The sequence below is a fragment of the Colobus angolensis genome, unplaced genomic scaffold (assembly GCF_000951035.1).
Source record: "Colobus angolensis palliatus isolate OR3802 unplaced genomic scaffold, Cang.pa_1.0 Scaffold20, whole genome shotgun sequence".
NCBI classification, from domain to species: domain Eukaryota; kingdom Metazoa; phylum Chordata; class Mammalia; order Primates; family Cercopithecidae; genus Colobus; species Colobus angolensis.
The window spans coordinates 10,530,074-10,552,934 of NW_012115155.1; the positions used below are offsets into that span (position 1 = coordinate 10,530,074).

General features: G+C 40.8%; 1 protein-coding gene across 1 annotated transcript in view; it reads left to right on the plus strand.

Annotated features, from left to right (window-relative positions):
• UGGT1 (UDP-glucose glycoprotein glucosyltransferase 1) overlaps window positions 1-22,861 on the plus strand; it is a 123,919-nt gene that overhangs the window by 57,771 nt on the left and 43,287 nt on the right. The window contains exons 18-26 of the mRNA XM_011941723.1: window positions 3,027-3,191; window positions 10,083-10,203; window positions 12,771-12,869; window positions 13,678-13,701; window positions 14,540-14,634; window positions 17,045-17,251; window positions 17,997-18,128; window positions 18,753-18,883; window positions 22,038-22,133. Of these exons, the coding sequence (XP_011797113.1) occupies window positions 3,027-3,191; window positions 10,083-10,203; window positions 12,771-12,869; window positions 13,678-13,701; window positions 14,540-14,634; window positions 17,045-17,251; window positions 17,997-18,128; window positions 18,753-18,883; window positions 22,038-22,133 (1,070 nt within the window). The remainder of the gene's footprint in view (window positions 1-3,026; window positions 3,192-10,082; window positions 10,204-12,770; window positions 12,870-13,677; window positions 13,702-14,539; window positions 14,635-17,044; window positions 17,252-17,996; window positions 18,129-18,752; window positions 18,884-22,037; window positions 22,134-22,861) is intronic.

A 22,861-nucleotide genomic window follows, 5' to 3' on the forward strand; every position in this document is an offset into this window, starting at 1 on the left:
TGGGATTACAGGCATGAGCCACCACTCCCAGCGTATGTGTGTGTGTGTGTGTATGTTTATTATTTATTTATTTATTTTTTAAATGGAGTCTCCTCTTTGTCTCCCAGGCTGGAGTGCAGTGGCGTCATCTTGGCTCACTGCAACCTCTGCCTCCCGGGGTGCTGGGATTACAGGCTTGAGCCACCGCGCCCGGCTATTTTTATTTTTTAAATGGAGTCTCGTTTTTGTCTCCCAGGCTGGAGTGCAGTGGCGTCATCTTGGCTCACTGCAACCTCTGCCTCCCGGGTTCAAGCCATTCTCCTGCCTCAGCCTCCTGAGTAGCTGGGATTACAGGCGCTCACCATTGTACCTGGCTAATTTTTGTAGTTTTAGTAGAGATGGGGTTTCACCACGTTGGGCAGGCTGGTCTTGAACTCCTGACCTCAGGTGATCCGCCTGCCTCGACCTCTCAAAATGCTGGGATTACAGGCATGAGCCACCGTGCCTGACCGATTACCATTATTTTATTGTAGCCTTCTGTCCAGTCACTTATCTTTTCTGGGTTTTTAAATAAAATAATATTGCTGTGGGTACCTAGTAACTGTTTTTCTCCCGGATAGACACAAACAACAATAATAGTACTCTGTAGAAAAAGAATTTAAGTGAAGTAAAAGAAAAAGGCCACTTTGAGAATATGAAAGTTTTGAGGGACTTTGTGGAATTTTTTTTTGTATTTCATATTTGGAAACTGTTTAAGTCTCATTTTCTCTTACCCTGTTGAAGAAAAAGTACTGGTAGCTTTTTATTGTGGATGATTACTCTATCAAAAGTATTTACTTGAAAAATATTTGGAGAAATGGGTATTTTTATATCTTTACATGTGTTGAAATCTTGATTGTGTTGAAAAATTGAATGAGAGTATATCACACACCATGCTCCTTAGTTTCCTAGACGTGGCCATCTGTACTGATTAGAGGCTCTTCTGTATGCAAACAGGTCATATTATTTATATTTCATCCATTTAATTGTCTAGCTGTTTGAATAGAAGCACTCTCAAGGCAGGGATGTGGAGAGTATTGCAGAAGTCCTAACAATCTAATGACTAATGAGATTTTTTTTTTTTTTTAAACTACAGGAGCTTTACAAAAAATCCAATGGAATGGATTCTTTTGAAATGGTTAATTTTAGGAAAAATGACTGCTTCTAATAAATGTCATTGCACTTGTAAATCTGTTCCTTTTGTTACAGTGAAGCTATGATATCTTCTGTGTCTGAAAGAAGTAATTATTTTAAAAAGTAGGCAATGCAATTAAAGTTGAAATTTTAAACAGGGGAGAATATAGTTTATATCTTTCAAAGTCGGTAAGATAATGACATTAGGAAAAGTTCTAGCCTGCACATGCAAACACTTTACCTTTAGAATATTATCTTTCAGTCCTTACTAATCTCAGTTGCTTGTGAGTGGCTCAGTATACAACTACCAAAAATTAATGTTTGTTAATTATTTATCATTATTTAATATTTTTAGTTAGCTGTTGATAGAAAATTTGTCCATATGAATTTTCAGTTTGGCTATTTGATAATTGTGCTGCATTCTGTTATTTGGTCTTGTAAACTATTTCTGAGTGGTGAAAAAGGAAGCTACATAGCAGACACCTCCCTCTCACTCCTGACTTCCGCTCAGTTACCGTTTGCAGAGAAAACCAATGTTATTTATCTTATTGTCACTTGGAATTATAATGCAAGTTTTCTGGTCTTGTTTTAATTGGTTGACAGGGATGATTTTCAAAACTAAAGTTAGATTAAAATTGAGTTTTAATGGATATCTATGAAATAGTTGAGATGTCAAAGAACAGAATTAACATGGTAAGAGTTTTAGGGGTGTATATTTAAAACATTTAAACTATGATGTAGAGAAATGGCTGAAACCAACCTAGAAGGCTTTGTTGGCTGTGCCATGTTTTAGGCTGTCAGTTTCTGTGCCATTATCTGTTACTGCACTAGTCTGATGAGAAAGTAAACAGTCTGTTACCGATGACTCGGATTAGTTACCCGATGGGAATACTTTTCTATTGGTGCTATCTAAAATGGTTATAAATAATTAAATTCTGCTATTTTCAGAAAATGGCAGTTACAAGATGTGCGATAGACATTTGTAAAGTGGCCCACTTTACAGCTTGTGTGGTAATACACTTTTTACTCCGGAAAGTTAGTCTGAGGGATGAGCGCCTGTGTTGACAGTCAGGAAAAATGTCCGTCTTGGATACATTTGCCGTTTTGTTGCTCCAGTATTTTCTGGCCGGTGAACCTCTTTTGTCCTGGAGAAGGGAAAAGATTCGGTGTATTGTGTCTTAGCGCAATTGTTGAGCACTGTTTCCCCACAAACTTTGTTTTGTTTTCTGCAGGTGCAATTTCTTTGTTAGTGATATGGACCCTTATTTAGAATTGGGTGCAAATATTTACCTCAGGCTTTTTGCATAGAGCGCTTACAATTTATGGTAGTCAAAACCTGTGTACTTCATTTTGGCAGCCCATGGTCACATGTAGATTTTTAAATGGAAATTAACTAAAATTAAAGATTTGGTTACTTGGTCATAGTTGGCAGGTTTCAGGTGCTCAGTAGCTACATGTAGTTAGTAGTGGCCACTGCATTGAACAGCACAGACAAGCACAGATAGAATATTTCCATCATTCCAGAAAGTTCTGTTGTATAGTGTTGACCGTAGTATATGTAGTTCAGTTTTGATAGCCTATGCTACACACACACACACACACACACACACAGTCTCTCTCTCTCTCTCTTCATAATCTGCAAGCTTTTGTGGTTTTGTAAAAACTCGAACTCAGTAATTCAATCTCAGATTTACATAGTAGGATATTAACTGTGATGTCATTTTTCATTGTTTTAAAAATAAATATCTTGAGTTATTTTTTCTTTACAATATTTCTGTTGATTGTTAGAACAGTCATGTAAGAAAAATATGCTCTGTTCCATTTGTCTCACGAAAGGCAAAAATCTGCTGTTTTTCTTGTTTCTTCTGTTTCAGGAAGCAAGAGGCTACTATGAGCAGACTGGGGTGGGACCCCTGCCCGTTGTGCTGTTCAATGGAATGCCCTTTGAAAGGGAACAGCTAGACCCTGATGAGTTAGAAACCATCACAATGCATAAAATCCTGGAGACCACCACCTTCTTCCAAAGAGCAGTGTACTTGGTGAGTCACGTTTCAAGGTGGGATTTTTAGAGAGAACAGTTGGCTTACATTTTTTGTTGCCTCTATAGTAGGCAGTAAAATTCTTAGTATCACTATTTGGGAGGCTGAGGTGAGAGGATGGTTTGAGGGTAGGAAGTCTGAGACCAACCTGGGCAATATGGCAAGACCCCATTTCTAAAAAATAAATGAAAAAATTAGCCGGGCTTGGTGGTGTGCACCTGTAGTCCTAGCTACTCAGGGCGCTGAAGTGTGAGCCCAGGTGTTTGAGGTTGCAGTGAGCTGTGATTGCCCCACTGTACCCCAGCCTGGGTGACAAAGTGAGACCCTGTCCCGTTAAAAAAAAAACAAACAAAACAACTATTTTCTATATGTCACTAGTAATTGGTTTGCAAACTCTTGGCAAGTCCTGCTATGATGAAAATATTCATAAATTTTCTGTATATGGTAATTGAAATAACTAGTATTACTGATTTCAGGATTAAATGTTTATTTTAAAAATTGCAAGCAGTTCTAAGAAATGTTCATTCTGTTTGTAGGAAATTTTGACTTTGGAGAGACTCAGTCTTATTTTTCATTTATATATAAATATTAATATATATAGTTCTTGAGATATAATTCAGACCGCATAAAAGTCAGCCTTTTAAAGGGTACAGTTCAGTAGTTTTTATTCTCTATCCACAGTTATGTAACTACCACCTCTAATTTCAGAACATTATCATCACCCCCGGAAGAAACCCCATATCCAGTAGCAATGACTCCTCTCCATTTTGCCCATTTTGTCCTACTGCCCTCCACCCTGCCACTGGCAAACACAGACCTACTTTCTGCTTCATGAATTTGCGTGTTCTGGACATTTTATCCAAATCAAATTTGCAGAGAACAGGATGTTGTTGGACAGATAGCTTGTTGCTCAGAACCCCAACTCTCTAATCATGGTTGGTCTTTGTGGTGTTACCAGCCCCCAGTCTGAGTCACTGCATTAGCACAGTCTCTCGGGCCCCACTGTGCATCGCCCCGTAGTAGAAGCCATCACGTGTGATCTGAGGGGCTCACCATGAATCACTGGATTTACAGTTTACATCCCAGGAACTAGGGCCAGCCAGATTATTTACCACACACTGTCCTTTTCTCTTCCCTCCTCTCGTTCTGGAAATATGCATGTGTTGGTACTCTCTCATGTCCCATAGATCTCTTTCTTTATGTCCCTCAGACTGGATAATCTCAGCTTATCTTCAAATTCACTTATTCTTTCTTCTGTCAACTAAAATCTGCTATTGAGCCTCTCTAGTGAATGCTTCATTTCAGTTAGTATAAATCCAGATTTCTATTTGGTTCTTTTTGATAATGTCCTTAGGTTTATAGATATTATTTTGTGAGATGTAGGTCTTAAACTTTACTTTGGTAGACTTCGTTTCTTTTAGTTCTTGAATGTATTTGAAATCATTTATTTAAATTCTTTGTCTAATTAAGTCCAATGTTTGGACTTACTCAGAAGAATATATGAACATAATGTAAGAATATACATTATACATTTTACTTACTTAATAATAAGAATAGTATATCTTGGCTCCTTCTCTTCCTGAATATACACCATACTTTTTTCTTTCTGCATGTCTTTTTTTTTTTTTTTTTGATACCGGGTCTTGCTCTGTCACCCAGGTTGGAGTACAGTGACATGATCTTAGCTCACTGTGGCCTCCAACTCCTGGACTTAAATGATCTTCCCACCTCAGCCTCCCAAGTAGCTGGGACTACAGCTGCATGCCACCATACGTGGCTCATTTTTGTATCTTTTTGTGGAGACGAGATCTTGCTGTGTTGCCCAGGCAGGTCTCAGGTCTCGAACTCCGGGGCTCAAGCGGTCTTTCTGCCTTGGCTGCCCACAGTGCTGGGATTACAGGCATGAGCCACAATTTCTGCATATTTAATAATTTTGCTTTTGATAGCTAGGAATTTGAAATAATATAATGTGACACTTCTTCACCATACCAGGGTTTGTTTGTGTTGTTCTTTGTTGTTGTTGTGACTCTTATTTGTTTAGTGACTTTCCTGAACCAATTCTTTCTTTTATTTTCTTTCCTTTTTTTGAGACAGAGTTTCGCTCTATTGCCCAGGCTGGAGTGCAGTGGTGCCATCTCGGCTCACTGCAACCTTCGCCTCCTGGGTTCAAGTGATTCTTGTGCCTCAGCCTCCCGAGTAGCTGGGATTACAGGAGCACACCACCACGCTCAGCTAATTTTTGTATTTTTAGTAGAGATGGGGTTTCACCACATTGGCCAGGCTCTAATTTCAGAACATTGGTCTCAAACTCCTGGCCTCAAGTGGTCCACTCACCTCGGCCTTCTAAAGTGCTGTGATTACAGGCATGTGCCACTGTGCTCGGCCCTGAACCAATTCCTTAACATCTGTATTCTTTTTCATGTGTGGCCTCTGAAGTTTCAGCTTGTTTAACTTACTGGTCAGCTGATGAATGAACAGAGATTTCCTTTGATGCATGAATTCCAAAATCTCCCAGTTTTCCCAAGGGTCTCTGTGTTGCATTGGGGCACACTTTCCACACTCAATCAGGCAGTTGGCAACTCTGCCTTAGTCTTCTATTTTTGCTTGCACAGAGCCCCAAGGTTAGAGGCAAGGGTTTAAGGCCTTCTAAGATTTTTCTTGGTCATTCACATACCCCTGGGCATGATGCTTATGGTCTTTCAGATTCCAAGAAGTTTGTCAGAGCTTTTTTTTTTTTTTTAAATTGAGACGGAGTCTCGCTCTGTTGCCCAGACTGGAGTGCAGTGGCGTAATCTCGGCTCACTGCAAGCTCTGCCTCCTGGGTTCATGCCATTCTCCTGCCTCAGCCTCCCGAGTAGCTGGGACTACAGGCGCCTGCCACCACACCCAGCCAATTTTTTGCATTCTTAGTAGAGACGGGGTTTCACCCTGTTAGCCAGGATGGTCTCGATCTCCTGACCTCATGATCCACCTGCCTCGGCCTTCCAAAGTGCTGGGATTACAGGCGTGAGCCACCGTGCCTAGCCGGTCAGAGCTTTTCAAAGTCCCTCATGGACATCCCATTCCCCAGCCTTTTTTTTCTTTGTTTTTTGACTAGCTTCATGTTAGCCCATGTGTTATCTGCCACCTCAGACAGCTGAGATGTTAAACCATTGTCCAGTTGTGTTTGACAGGTACCCCCAGGGAAAAGGCTGTTGGCACTGAGTGAGGTCTGGTTCAGCCCAAGTAAAGAGAAACCCTGAGAATTATCTAGTGTCCTAGTTGTTTTGTTTTGGGGCCATTGATTTTCAAGGCTTTATGCAGCTGGGGAGATGTACATAGTGGGGCAAATGAATTGTCACAAAGGTCACTTTCCTTACCAAAACTTTTTTTGAGACGGGGTCTCTCTGTCACCCAGGCTGGAGTGTAGGGAGTACGATCGTAGCTCACTGCAGCCTTGAACTTCTGGGCTCAAGCAATCCTCCTGCCTCAGCCTCCCAAGTAGCTGGGACCATAGGTGTGTGCCACCACACGCAGCTAATTTTTGTATGTTTTGGAGAGTTGGGGTTTTGCCAGGTTGCCCAGGCTGGTCTCCAACTCTTGGGCTCAAGCAATTTGTCTACCTCAGACTCCCAAAGTGCTGGGATTATAGGTGTGAGCCACTGTGCCTGGCTAGTATCCCATTATAAAAAATAAATAGCTGGGCATGGTGGTGCATGCCTGTAATCCCAGCTATTCGGGAGGCTGAGGCAGGAGAATCGCTTGAACCCAGGAGGCCGAGGTTTCAGTGAGCCAAGATTGTGACATTGCACTCCAGCCTGGGTGACAAGAGCGAAACTATCTCAAAAAATATATAAATAAAATAAAATAAACATTTACTTCATTCCCTAGTATTGGACATTACTTCTACTTTTTCACTAGTTACAAACAGTGCTACAGTGAATATTCTAATATGTATATACCTTTGTACATTGTCTTGAAAAATACCAAGTCCTAGAAAATTTGAACTGAATACACTGCAGAAAGATGTGTTACCAGCCAGTTGTGGTGGCTGACGCCTGTAATACAACACTTGTGAGAGGCCGAGGCTAGAGGATTAGTTGAGGCCAGGCATTGTGGCATGTACCTGTAGTCGGAGCTACTTCGGGAGTAGCTCAGGAAGGCAGGAAGGTTGCTTGAGGATTGAAGCTGTAGTGGGCTATAATCATGCCACTGCACTCTAGCCTGTGCGACAGAGCATGACCTTGTTCCTTTAAAAAGAATTAAGAGGCCGGGCGCGGTGGCTCAAGCCTGTAATCCCGGCACTTTGGGAGGCCGAGGCGGGCGGATCACGAGGTCAGGAGATCGAGACCATCCTGACGGACACAGTGAAACCCCGTCTCTAATAAAAAAAAAAAAAAAAAAAAAAACTAGCCGAGCGAGGTGCCGGGCGCCTGTAGTCCCAGCTACTCGGGAGGCTGAGGCAGGAGAATGGCGTCAACCCGGGAGGCGGAGCTTGCAGTGAGCTGAGATCCGGCCACTGCACTCCAGTCTGGGCGACAGAGTGAGACTCCGTCTCAAAAAAAAAAAAAAAAAAAAGAATTAAGAGATATGCTATGCCAATGGTATGAAATTCAAAACATAGAGATGTAAATGAAGAGAAACTTTTAGCTGTACACTCCTGTCCTGTACTACTCATGATTTCTTCCTCAAGACAACTACCGTGTGTCTGTGTGTGTGCGCACGCATGTGTGCATGTGTGTGTATACAAGAGCTGGTTAGAAGGTATTACATTTACAATTATTTAATAACTTTTTTTTAACAAATGTTTATTCTTATATGTACAACAGGCTTCAAAACACTTCATTCTGGCTATAGATGGCAAAAGGTGCTATGGCAGGGAATACAGATGTTTAAATAGGAATGAAATCAAGGGTCACCATCTCCTCAGGCACAAGGCACAGCTTACTTGTTGCCAGATTTTTTTTTTTTTCTTTTCTTTTTTTGAGACGGAGCCTCGCTTTGTCACCCAGGCTGGAGTACAGTGGTGTGATCTTGGCTTACTGCAACTTCTGCATCCCAGATTCAGGCGATTCTCCTGCCTCAGCCTCCTGAGTAGCTGGGATTATAGGCGCCCGCCACCATGCCTGGCTAATTTTTGTATTTTTAGTAGACAGGGTTTTGCCATGTTGGCTAGGCTGGTCTTGAACTCCTGACCTCAGGTGAGCCACCCACCCCAGCCTCCCAAAGTGCTGGGATTACAGGCATGAGCCACTGCACGTGGCCCAGATTTCTTAATTTCACCTGCCGCCAGGGGACCCTTCCCCATAGACTTCGATTTTAGCTCCTATTTTTGTTTCTTCTGCTCCTCTTTTTGTTTCTGCTTGAAAGTCTTACCTTCCTCATCCATCTCTTTGGCCTGTTTCTTGGGCTGTTTCAGCAGCACCTGCACAGCCAGACATGGCTCCTGCCATGCCTTCCCCAGGCCCTGCCCCCCTACATTTAAAATTTTTGTAGACTAGCAAATTCCCCTCCTTGAACTAGATAGGCTTCTAGTTGGAGTCAAGTCGATTTATGATATTGACCAAAGTTGTGTACATGGGCCAACATGGACAGTGAGCTATCTAATACCTTTGTCTTTTGATTTGTATGGTTGGTTCATATGCTCCTTATTAAATAGCTACAAACAATGTCTAATTAGAATTATTTAGACTTAAATGTGTATATTTGATTCACATCTTTATCTTGAAAATGACTTTAGGTGGGGCACGGTAAGAGAGGATCTCTTGAGCCCAGGAGTTTGAGACTAGCATGCGCAATGTGGTGAAACCCCATCTGTACAAAAATGCAAAAGTTACCTGGGCATGGTGGCACATGCCTGTAGTCCCAGCTATTTGGGAGGTTAAGGTGGAAGGATCCCTTGAACCCTGGAGATTGAGGCTGCAGTGAGCTGTGGTTCTGATTATACTACTGCACTCCAGCCTGGGTGACAGAGCAAGACCTTGTCTCAAAGGAAAAAAAAGAAAATGGCTTTAAAGTGTACTTGTATGTTAAATATTTTAAGTTTGATAAATCTGCACATTTGCATAGTTGTTGACACATGGCTCTGAGATCACCCTCAAGAAGTGTAACTATTTCTGTAATATGAGCTGTGCAAAAGGGAAGAATGAATAACAAATGATTTCTCATCCTCTCATTGTAATTCTGACTCTGGAGATGTAGGGTTACTTGGATGGCTGAGATTGAACAAAGATGGGAGTGATTTTTATTACAAAGTATATTAACTGCTTGAGAGAAGACCTTTGGCTTGCTTTTTTTTTTTTTCCTTGAGACGGAGTTTCGCTCTGTAGCCCAGTGCAGTGGCGTGATCTTGGCTCACTGCAACCTCTGCCTCCCAAGTTCAAGTGATTCTCCTGCCTCAGCTTCCCGAGTTGTTGGGATTACAGCCACCTGCCACCACGCCCGGCTACTTTTGTATTTTTAGTAAAGATGGGGTTTCACCATGTTTGCCAGGCTGGTCTTGAACTCATGACCTCAAGTGATCTGCCTGCCTCAGCTTCCCAAAGTGCTGGGATTACAGGAGTGAGCCACCACTCCCGGCATGGGTTTGCATTTCATAATCACTTTGCATTGGCTTTGTGGGTTTGAGTAAGTTATTTAACCTTTCTGTGCCTTAGCTTCCTCATCTTTGCAATGAATGTCAACAACAATATCTGCCTCACGTTGTTGATAGAGGTAGAGATGCTGTAGGTGATGTGCCCAGGTATGCTTGGCCGTGACAGGGACCAATAACATATTAACTTCTGTCTTAACTATTATTAGCACAGAGGAAGCAGTTTATAAAGTTAATAATTTTTTAGTTCCTAATGAATTATTATTGCTAAAATTTGCTTTATACTCCCCCCTCAACCTCCTATTTTTTTTTTCTTGCAGGGTGAAGTGCCCCCTGATCAAGACGTGGTAGAGTATATCATGAATCAGCCAAATGTTGTTCCACGAATCAATTCTAGGATTTTGACAGCTGAACGAGACTACCTGGATTTAACAGCAAGTAGTAAGGAGCATTTCAGGAACAACGTTACATATTTTTTGACTTGTGCTTCAGAGTCTTTACATTTTTCAGATTTTAATATTCTGATTATCTTCTGCAGTGTTCAGAGGATAGCCCAAGATTGTGAAAATATTTTATGTGTAAACTCTTTGCACCTTTAGTTCATAGTATGAGCTTCTAAATTCACAAGCGTTTCCTCCTAAAGAAGAAAACATCTTCCTGGGTAAAACTCTGTGAACTTTGAAACATATTTAGTGCCATTTAAATGCCAACTGTACGGACAATAGATGATGAGAATGGACCTGGATTGTTGGCTCCCCTCGTCATAAAGAGTTCTCTTTCTTCATCCTCATTCTAGAATCAGTCAACAAATATCTCACTGAATTTCACTGTGAGAACTTAGGAAGGCCTTTAGCAGCTTCATCAAGATATAATGTATATGCCGTAGATCTCAACCTTTTAAAGTATACAATTCAATGGTTTTTTAATGAAAAAAACCCCACGAAGTTTGTACAGTCATCACCACTGTCTAATTTTACATCATTATCATCATCCCCCAAAATTCCCCAGAATTCCATATACCTATTAGTAGTCACTCTCTGTTCCTCCCTTCCCCTATCCCCTGGCAGTAACTAATCTACTTTCTGTCTCTATGGATATGCCCATTCTAGACATTTCATGTAGTTGGAAGCCTTTTGTGCCTGGCTTCTTTAAGTTAACGTGTTGTTAAGGCTTATGCATGTTGTTGTGTACGTCAGCATTTCATTCCTTTTTATAGCCCGCTTTATGGATAGTCCACGTGTATCTGTTCCTCAGTTGGTGGACACTTGGGTGTTTTCTGCTAGAATACCTTATAAGGGCCAAATACGTTAAGCCCAGGTGCAATTTGTTCCTTGTGCCTTCCTGGAGACTCTGAGGCCTCTTCAGCAAACACCTGAAAATAAGATGGAACTGTCATCACTAGCCCATGAAATCTCACTGGGGAAGGAAAGATGTGTATAATGAAGTCATAACCAGCTATTTCTTGTTATAGTTGAGTATAATGAACATATCAATCTATTTATGGTTGTTAACTTAATGCACTATCTCTAATATACTTGAAACTGAAAGTTTCTTTTAGGTAGAGGAAAAATACATACACACACACACACACACACACACACACACACACACCCCCATACACACCTCTATACATAAGCACACACACTGAGGAAAAAGTATAAATGTAGGCTTACATTTGAGAAAGAAACTACCCAGAAAGTGAGCTTTTTCTTCACAGCTGGGTTTTCCTTTCTTTCCTGAAGTTTCAGTAGAGCAAGGTGAGCGTGTTGTCGCTCTTTCCTGTTTGTTGTTTTCATCATGTTTATTCAAGTTTAAGACAACCCTTAAACTTGAAGGGTTGTCTCTAGAATACACATGAATAAGGAACATAATAGTGGGTTTCTTTTAGAATTTCCTTTTCCATTGAGTGTTGCAGCAATGAGCTATGAAACAGCGCTAGTCCACAGTGGCAAAGATGCCACCTGTCAGCTGAACCCAGTGCAGACATCAATTAGGAGGCACTGGCATCCTCCTGACCTGGTGGTGGTGGCACCATCACCCAGGTTTCTTTGGCTTTTGGTGTCCTGGAACCTTTTTAGTAGGATACCAATTTTTACTGGCATGGTGTTCTCTCCCTTCCCCCACATGATATCATGGACCGTGTGTGACTGATTTTCTACTGTTTTCCTGAATAGTATGCTATGGATAGTAGGTGTTCAGTGTGCATTGTCGAGTAACAGTGTAGATGGATGAGCGTGTGCACAGATGAGTAGATGGGTGGGTAGGCAGGCAGGGTGTGTGACAGACTGATGAGAAGGCTGACATTTGTATAGGGTGCAATAATGTTTAAGACTGGGGAGATTGTTAGAGGGTTTACACTACTAGGCTGGAGACCATTTTGTAGCCTGTAAGAAATTACTGGGTGGTTTAGAGCAAGAGAATGACTTGTTGAAACTGGAATTCTAGGAATAATAATCTGAGGGGAAATGAATAATGAGGATTGCCCTTTGACACTCATTGGAGAAGGGACATATCTAAAAAGAGTGGAAATGACCTTTTATTTATGTTAAGGGTCTAAAAGGTGATATTTTGTTAGACCTGAAAAATAAAAATCAGTTTTCTTATGTATTTTCTCTTTAACCCCTGCTTCCTCCATAGGAGCAGGAAGAGCTTACTCTGCTGGTTGGACTAGGGAAGGGAGAAGTGAGTTAAGGGGATCTCTTTGAAACTGTTCTCCAGTTGACAAGTGACAGGAATGGGAATAGGATGAATTTCAACCATTAAACTGACACGTACTTATATGATAGCTGTGTGAGATATGTATGTTTTCATCAGCCTTGTGTCTTTGATGTGCGACTTCAATAGGGATAGGGGCCATGTTGTGAAGTTGTTCAGTAAACATGGAACTTAATATACTTCACTCACACGTTTCTGTAAATTTTATATGATGATCAAGTCAGGTTATCAGTTGAATATTAAGAATAGATTGGACTGGAACTAATATATACGTATTTCATTTTTTCTCCCAGATAACTTCTTTGTGGATGATTATGCTAGATTTACTATCTTGGATTCCCCAGGCAAGACTGCTGCTGTAGCCAATAGTATGAACTATCTGACAAAGAAAGGTAATCCATTTGAGGCTTATTATCTTGCATTCAACATTTTTTTGAAAGTATTTGCATATTCATCTTACTGTGCAAATCAAGAGAAAAAAGGGAGAGACTTCATAATTTTTCTTATTATTTCTTATAATGCTTTGAGTCTAGAAAATAACTATTTAAAATTTAATTCTTTGTATATTTGTTGAAAATATACATTTGTTTAAAACTTCAAATGTCTTCATAAATTTCGTATTACCTGTTTTGCCTTTTGACTTTAGTCAAAAGGAAAAATATTTCATAGTTCAAATGGAAAAACATTTGTGATATCATAGTGGGTTATTGGATTAAAAATGACAGTACAGGGTTAATATGATTTTGGGGTTTATAAGATAAAGTTGGTTTTAGAAAGCCTTGTATAATCTTTGAAGCTGATTTTAGGTAGAGGTATTTATTTAGGCTAAGATTGTGTAAAGTGACACCCCGTTAGTGGCGGACAGATTCTGTCCCCCTCGGGTCAGTGCTTCAAAAAAGCACTGGCTGTCTTTTAAGGCAGCTATTTTTACTGCCTGTTTAAATCCCTGCTGTGGTTTCTCCCCAAGAGAAGTTCTGGTTTCCCAGCTATATGTAAAGTACAAGCAATTACTCCATTTGGTTCTTTAAAGGAACTGTTTCTTAGGGTACTGGGACAGCACCATGATGCTGACAGGACTAAGCAGCAGGAAGAACCATAGACCATGTTAGCCATTGTTTAGACTCTTGACTGTTACAGTAGGCATTCATTACAGAAATGATACTTTCTTTTTTTCTACTCTCTTCTCTTACCTTTGTCCAGGAATGTCTTCCAAGGAAATCTATGGTAACTTAAAACTTTAAAATGTTCTATTTCTTAATTTTCTTCTTTGGTTTCTGCGACCATTGTAATTTAGAATTTATCAACACTTAATTGTACTGTTTCTGGAATCTGTGGGTAACAGGAAGCTATATCAATGTAGGTCATTTTTTTTTTTTTTTTTTTTTTTTTTTTTTTTTGAGACGGAGTCTTGCTCCATCACCCAGGCTGGAGTGCAGTACCGTGATCTCGGCTCACTGCAAGCTCCGCCTTCTGGATTCAGGTGATTTCAAGTGATTCTCCTGCCTCAGCCTTCCAAGTAGCTGGGATTACAGGCGCCCACCACCACGCCCAGCTAAATTTTTTGTATTTTTAGTAGGGATGGGGTTTCACCATGTTGGCCAGGCTGGTTTTGAACTCCTGACTTCAAGTGATCCACCCACCTCGGCCTCCCGAAGTACTAGGATTACAGGCATGAGTCACCGCACCTGGCCAATGTAGATACATTCTGTACAAACATTTGTGAAGAATTATTTTCAGAAAATAAATTAATATGATTAAAAATGACAATATGTTACCCACATGTTCAAAGGCTGTTTTTCATTTTACATGCTAACAGATGCCCAGACCACAGTAGAATTAATCAGTGCATGTTCCTAGTCTGTAACTAAGCTCTGTGGGAAGATTCCCCTGCTTTCATTATAGTAAAGGTTTACCACTTTTTCTTCTATCTTTATTAAGCTTGTCATTTTCTTCTTTTTGCATGATTCTCACAAATTATTTAGTCAATTTCATTTTCAGAATGTTGAAACACAGAATGTACTTTTCTCCTCCAACTCAATTAGCTGTTTTTGTTTTTCTACAGATGATTCTTTTATTAGGCCAGTCACATTTTGGATTGTTGGGGATTTTGATAGCCCTTCTGGACGGCAGTTACTCTATGATGCCATCAAACATCAGGCAAGTATCTGTGACTTCATTTTATGTTTTTGTTTGCAGCTGTAGTTGTCCTCATGGGCGTCGCTGTGCGGCTCAGATTGTTCAGTGGGAGTTGGGAGTCCTGCTTTCTTAATGCTCGAGGGAACGGAGCATTGTATGTGTAGAGCTCTGCCAGCTCTCAAGAAAAGAGATCTAAGACTACAGTATCCAGGCTTTGTTGAACGGGGTAGATTCTTACAGAGAAAAAAATAAATAGCGAGATCCTCGTCATAGACAAGTTTTATCACATGCCTGTTCATGTTCTTGGAGCAGAGTTGCTCCAACAGTTGTGTTGTCTACTGTATCGGGGAGATGGGGTCCTCACCACGACAGAGGGCTGGACGTGGGGTAGTAGCACACAGGAATGGTAGCGTGTGTGTTTAGTAGAAGTAGATCCAGATGCCCTGAGGGATACACACAGACGTTCTGAAAAGATATGCTGCCGTGAATAGCTGGGCTTGAGTGAGTGGCGATGGCAGGTGGTTGGGAAGCAGCTGATTGTTCTGGAGAGTGTCATCGTTAGAGGATGAGATGGCAAAATTATTTTTCCTGAGCTGTTTCAGTTTGCATCTTCATCCGTACCTCCCAACCCTCCTCATGGTCCCCTTTCCACCCCGTACCTGGGAAGGCTTACTGAAATAAGGAAATATCCAGGTGGTTTCAGTTTCACTCATGTGCCGAGTGCCTTTATTGATCAAGGAGTGAACCAAATGCTGTGGTCCATTCGAAGTTAGATCAGGGCAGTTCTCGCTAAGGGCAATAGTTACATGCGAAAGGCACTCTAACACAAATGTGTAAAGCTTCACATGGTGGTAAGGTAGGAGAATGTGGAAGGAGAGTTGCATTTTTTAATAACTATTTTAATTAAAGTAAAATGTAGGTTCACAAGAAGTGTTCAAATCATAGGATACACAGTGTTACAAAGAGAACACACTCTTGTGACCACCACTCAGGTCGAAAAATAGAGAATTCTCAAATTCCTGAAAGCCCTCCCACACTTGTGCCCAGACACTACCCCTCTTCCCTCTTCTCATGTTAGCGAATAGGTTTGCCTATCTTTTAGTTTAGTAAAATGGAATCTTATGCAATTTCATTTGTGTTTGTCTTCTTTGCCCAATCTTTTGTGAGATTTATTCATGTTGTTACAGGTAGGTGTATATAATCCTTTTTCATTCTGTAGTATTATATCGTATGACTGTACCACAAAGTTTTGTTTGTTGAAGTTATTTGAAGGACAGCTGGGTTTTTAGCTTGGTGCTATTCTAAGACTGCTGCGACGAATATTCTTGTATGTCTTTTGGTACACCCAAATGTAAGTTTCTATTGCTTATGTTATTGGTACAAGCCGTTTTTTGGCTTTGTGTGTCCTGGGACACACAAAGCCAAAATGTGGGAAGGCCATGTGAATGAAGAAGGATTTGAGCAGAGCATTGAAAACACTTCTAACACAAGTGTGTTAGAAGAATACAACATGTGTGGTAGAAGAATATAAAATGTGTTGGGTAGAGATGGGACTCTGAGGGTCTGTAATTTATGCTATATTACAGGGGAGGGTAAGAAATGAAGTTGGAAAGGTGGGCTGGGGGCCACTTCATGTAAGGTTTTGAGTGCTTGATGATGGCATTTTAATTTTATTCTGAATGCAGAGAACTACTTGAGACTTTCTTTTTTTTTTTTTTTTTCTTTTGAGATGGAGTCTCGCTGTGTCACCCAGGCTGGAATGTGGTGGCGTGATCTCGGCTCACTGCAAGCTCCACCTCCCAGGTTTATGCCATTCTCCTGCCTCAGCCTCCTGAGTAGCTGGGACTACAGGCGTCCACCACCATGCCTAGCTAATATTTTTGTATTTTTTTTAGTGGAAACAGGGTTTCACCGTGTTAGCCAGGGTGGTCTTGATCTCCTGACCTCGTGATCTGCCTGCCTCAGCCTCCCAAAGTGCTGGGATTACAGGCATGAGCCACTGTGCCTGGGTGAGACTGTTTTTTTTTTTTTTTTGAGATGGGGTTTTGCTCTTGTTGCCCAGGCTGGAGTGCAGTGGCGCGATCTCGGCTCGCTGCAACCTCCACGTCCCGGGTTCAAGCGATTCTCTTGCCATAGCCTCCCTAGTAGCTGGAACTGCAGGCTCCTGCCACCACGCCCGGCTAATTTTTTATATTTTTAGTAGAGACGAGGTTTCACTCTATTGGCCAGGCTGGTCTTGAACTCCTGACCTCGTGATCCGCCTGCTTCGGCCTCCCAAAGTGCTGGGATTATAGGCATGAGCCACTGCGCCCGGCCTGAGACTTTTAAGAGAGATATTATTTGCTACTTATTGAACATGACCGATGTTAATGCTGCTTTTTAAGTTCAAAAACATCTACAATATGACTCCCATTTCCCATTTTGTGAACAGAAATCCAGTAACAATGTTAGAATAAGCATGATCAATAATCCTGCCAAAGAGATAAGCTACGAGAACACTCAGGTCTCCAGAGCAATATGGGCAGCTCTCCAAACTCAGACTTCCAACGCTGCTAAGAACTTCATCACCAAAATGGCCAAGGAGGGGGCTGCAGAGGCCCTGGCTGCAGGAGCTGACATTGCGGAGTTCTCTGTTGGGGTAAGGCTCCGAGCCTCTCATGAGGCTGCCCCATTCTGTCTGCCACAGAAGCTCACCCACTACAGCTTCCGTGGTCCATTCATGATCGTGATTTGTCATTTTAGTCCTGAGTCTCAGGGAATTCTTGTTTAATTTGGAAGAATATTTCCAAGAAATAATTCCGTCACGTTCCCTTTATTACTTTTAACCTTGCCTAGCTTTCGTGCGGTGCATGATTTGAGTTTTTGTGAGTTTTAAGTATGGGGCCATTTGTTACGCACAGTTTTTAAAAGAGACAATATGGCTTATTTATAGAGCAACTTATGAGCCAGTTATGGGTTCAAGGCTTATATGTTCTTGATGTGTTTCCAGAATAAGCCTGTGTTTATTCATTTATATTTTGTTACTTATTTTTTGACAGTTTTGTAGTTTTTAAATTTTTTACAGAATGATGAGTATACGCTATTTGACGTTTCAGTTAGGAAAAGAGGCTGTCACTGGAAATTAGCAAGATTTAAAAATGCAGAGTGAAGGAATGATGAATAGTCTGCCAGTCGAACAAATCACAGGAAAAGATAAGGAAATAGCAGTTACTCTAGGTAGTAGGGAGATGGCAGGGAGACTGGAGAATTGACACATCTTAATTATGAAAATTAGTTATCACTACCCAGGGAAAGAAAATTTTATGGTTTATTCACTGTGTTTATTTGTTTATATGATTTGCTTAATAACGACTATTTTTCCTTAATAATGATTACTTTCCTAGGGAATGGATTTCAGTCTTTTTAAAGAGGTCTTTGAGTCTTCCAAAATGGATTTCATTTTGTCTCATGCCGTGTACTGCAGGGATGTTCTGAAGCTGAAGAAGGGACAGAGGGCAGTGATCAGCAATGGAAGGGTGAGGATTTGTCAAGCTTGACTTCACATTAGATCCGTGAACAGTCTTTGCAGCATTCTCCTCTGAAGCTAGTAAACTCTTCAAACAGAGCCACTCTTTTTTCAAAGGTGATTGGGGTTTATGAAGTGCCGTTGATGTTTCTGCCTCCTATTTCCAAGGAGCTGTGCTTTTTGACACAGACAGATATCCCCGTATGATAGAGCCTTCCTGCTGTCGATTTGTGTCCTGCGATTGTGTGAGGCGGTGAGAGTGTGGTGGCTCTCAGAAAGTCAGTCAGTACGGCCTTTGACACATAAAGTAGCCTTTGTTGTTTTTATGCAGGAAGAATTAATGAAAACTACGTTACGATTTTATTTTACTTTGGAGTTTGCTTACTGTAACATACTGTGATGCACACAGGTTTACACTGTGTCCTTGAGGAATTGATAAGTAAATAACTACAAGTATTTGTTTTGGGCTTCACTTTCTATTATTTCACTGATTTTATCTAGACATGTACCTGTCTCAGGTCTTTAGGGTGATCTGGTGTATGAGATAGCGTGAGGGCGCCACAGGGTTCCTTACCAGCTTGCTGAGTGCAGGCAGCCTTCCAGCTCTGAGCGCCTGCTCTTCTCTCCTTCACAGATCATTGGGCCACTGGAGGATGGCGAGCTCTTTAATCAAGATGATTTCCACCTCCTCGAAAATATCATCTTAAAAACCTCAGGACAGAAAATAAAATCTCATATTCAACAGCTTCGGGTAGAAGAAGATGTGTAAGTTTTGCCATAGGAGGAATTACAGGGGTTATATAATTGGACTTTCCTCATTGATCAGTTAGGATTGTATGTTGTTACTCATACTACATATCCCAAGGTGTTTTATTTCCAGTTTTAAAATCTGACAGTACTCTTCAATTCCAGTTTTAATGTATGCTTCTGTTGAAACGAGATAATTTATTTTGTAGGGTACTCTTTAAAGAACTGAATTAGTTCTCTTTGTTTTTATTTTTATGATTTTGGGTTGTGGAAAATTTCAAATATATGCAGAAGTAAAGAGGCTAGTTTATTTATTACCTGGAATACTTATGTAAAGTCATACTTTTCCTCATTGTCTATTTGGTTACCCTTCAGTTTTATTGTGTTCAGGAAAGGAAAGGCAGTTTAAATCTTTCTTTTATTTACCAGTGCAGAATATTGAGTTGTTTCCCTTGTATCTTCAAAGGTGTGATGAATTGGTGGTTGTTGGTTTTTTAATTTTAATTATTTCAGTATTATTATAAGCTAATTATTTTAGTGTGTTATTTCTCTTAATGGAAGAAAATAAATTGGATGAACCCTGGAGTCCATTGTTATACATACGTAGTTTCTGCGTTAAATATCAAATAACTGGGTAGTTGGAAGATCTATTTCTATGTTTAATTTTTTGAGGAACCACAATACCTTTCCCACAGTGGCTGTACCATTTTACATTCCCATTGACAATGCTCAAGGGTTCCGGTTTCTCCACATCCTCACAACACTTGTGATTTTCTGGTGTGGGGAGGGGTTTGTTTGTTTGTTTGCTTTTTATAATAGCCATCCTCGTGGGTATGAAGTGCTGTCTCCTTGTGGTTTGATTCACATTTCCCTAATGATTGGTGATGTTGAGCATCTTGTCATGTGCAGACTGGCCGTTTATATATCTTTGGGAAAATGTCTATTCAAGTCCTTTGCCCATTTTTAATTGTGTTGTTTTTCGTTGTTGAGATGTAGCGGTTCTTTATACATTCTGGATGTCACTTTCTTACCAGATACATGATTTGTAAACATTTTCTCCCGTTCTGTGGAGATGTGTTCTTTGATGCATAGTTGGAGGATATAAAATTTAAAAGTTCTGCTCGGGAGGTTGCAGTGAGCCGAGATTGCGCCACTGCACTCCAGCCTGGGTACAGAGTGAGACTCTGTCTCAAAAAAAAAAAAAAAAAAAACAGTGCTGCTGAATTTTTTTCTTACATCCTCATACTACAGAGTTCAAGAGCATGTTTTAGAGAAGTGTTGACTTGGATAGCTGTCAGAGTCAGCTGTTGCCATGTCTTGTATGACCTGGGAAGAAATCTTTTCTCATTTTGGCCAGTACTGGGGCTACAAATAAGGAGGATCCCTCTTACCTCAGTGACTCCTGAGTGATGCCCTTTGTCCCCACCTGTGAAACGCTTCCCTCGATGTAGGCCAGGAGGTACTCGTGACTCGAAGCAGCCATGTCACAGGCATAGGCTTGGTGTGGCGTGCTGTTGGACCATTTCAGGGAGCTCCTTGGAGTCTTTTTGGGTGATATAATTGCCAGACTGTGCCTAGAAGACTTGCCTTTTGCCAACGAAGAGATGGCTCTCTTATCTTTCCTGGGTGAATTTAGGGAAATCAGGTAGTCATGGGGCCAAAAGACGAATGCTAAAACTCTTAGGCTTCCCAAAATTACCTTGTCTGCATCGGGTTTTCATTAGTGCCAGAGCTGCTCCACCTTGGAGTGGCCCCCTTCCCCGTGACAGCCACAGCTTTCATTCATGACCCAGTCTGCATCCCCAAGGCTGCCCTGAAGCTTAGCTCTGTACACTTTGATCATTGTACTTCATCAGCCTTCAGGGAGTTTCTTGTTGGCCTGCTCACCCCAGTCCACGTAACCAAGTGCCCCTTGACATGTTTTGTAGCCATGCTGACCCATCACAGGAAGAGAATGGTCTGTATGATATATATTTGGCATCTATATTGAGAAGTTGAACCAAAATAGTTAATTTGATGTATTTGCTCAGTTCAGAGAAAATGTATGATGTATGGGCTTAATTATAGTTCAAATACATTTCACAAGTGCTCTTTTAAAATTCTTATTCAGGATTTAGTCTTTGGTTCAGCAAGTTGGAGTTTTTTTTTTTTTTTTCAGGTTTAGTTCAAGATCTTTTTCAGTTGGAAATCAATTTTAGAAGGGGCAGGGACAATAGTGGTTTACTGCAGTGTTAATTATAATAGTGAAATTAGAAACAACATAGCTGTTCAATGGTTGGTTGAATATTTAGATTATTTTGTGTCCATAAATATAACATTATGCAGTCATAAATATATTGAAATAGGCCGGGCACGGTGGCTCACGCCTGTAATCCCAGCACTTTGGGTCGAGGCAGGCAGATTGCATGAGCCCAGGAGTTCAAGACCAGCCTGGGAAACATGACAAAACCCTGTCTGTACTAAAAATACATTAAAATTAGCTGGGCCTGGTGGTGCACGCCTGTAGTCCCAGCCACTCGGGAGGCTGAGGTGGGAGAATCACCTGAGCCTGGAAGCTCGAGGATGCTGAGATTGAGCCCTGGGCAACTAGAGTGAGACCCTGACTAAAACAAACAAGCAAAAATATTGAAATCCCACTGTATTTATTAACCAAGGAAAGGATTTTTATAGTATATTTTAAGTGAAAAAGCAGGCTGTCGGTTAGTATAATTTGTTTATATGTTTTTAAAACTGTAGAATTATAAGCCAAAATATCGGAGCTTATTTCTTGATATTATGTGTAATTTCAGTTTTTGCCTTTGTGTTTATTTTCCAGTGAACTATTACTCTAATAGTCATAAAAAGTAATAGTTTTAAAAGGACAAAGGAGAACGTAAATAATATTGACAGCCTGTAATGGGCCAGGGCCTCAGCTAGGTGCATTACAGAGTTTTATACAGTTTTACTAGAGTCATGCAGAGTGGGTGCTGTCTCCATTTCACGTGTGGGAAAATGAGTAACTTCTCCAAGGTTATACTACTAATCACTCTTTCTTAGTCCTGTCAGTACAGACTTTATACCTGGTTCAAACCATCTTGTTAGCATTCAGTATTTGGGCTGATGATATGTTTGGCAATAATTGGAAAACTTTCAGTTAAAAAGATGCTAAGATTTCTCTGACCCCTTCTTTCAGGGCAAGTGACTTGGTAATGAAGGTGGATGCTCTCCTGTCAGCACAACCCAAAGGAGATGCAAGAATCGAGTACCAGTTTTTTGAAGACAGACACAGGTATAGAATTAATGTTGAATTTGTGCATGTTCTTGAATATTAAACTCTTAACATTTGCCTTTACCTCAGCTCCTTCATTTTACCATATAAGCTTTATGTGTAAGTTCTTATAGGAATCGAACATTTGTTTGGTGTGCAGTTTGTAATACATATATTTGTGTTCATAGATAAAATTCATATGCAAATCTCAGTTGCATGAAAACTGACATTTATTTCTAAATAAATCTGAAATAACTCTTAGTGCACCCTTGTAGTAGAAAACAGACTGCATTTATTAAACAGAGCAGTTGTACTTTTCTTAAATTCAAGAATAAACAAAGGCAGGTCAGGGTAGCTCATGCTTGTAATTCTAGCACTTTGGGAGGCTAATGTGAGAGGATTGCTTGAGCCCAGAAGCTCGAGACGAGTGAACAAAGGGAGACCTGTCTCTACAAAAAAACTTTAAAACATTAACTGGGTGTGGTGGCATGAGCATGTTGTCCCAGCTGCTCTGGAGGTAGAGGCTGCAGTGAGCCATGATCGCATCACTGCACTTCCAGCCTGAACAACAGAATGAGACCCTGTCTCACAAAAAAATAAACATTGGCTGGGCGTGGAGGCTCACGCCTGTAATCCCAGCACTTTGGGAGACTGAGGCCGGCAGATCACCTGAGGTCAGGAGTTTGAGACCAGCCTGGCCAACACGGTGAAACCCCATCTCTACAAAAATACAAACATTAGCCAGTCAT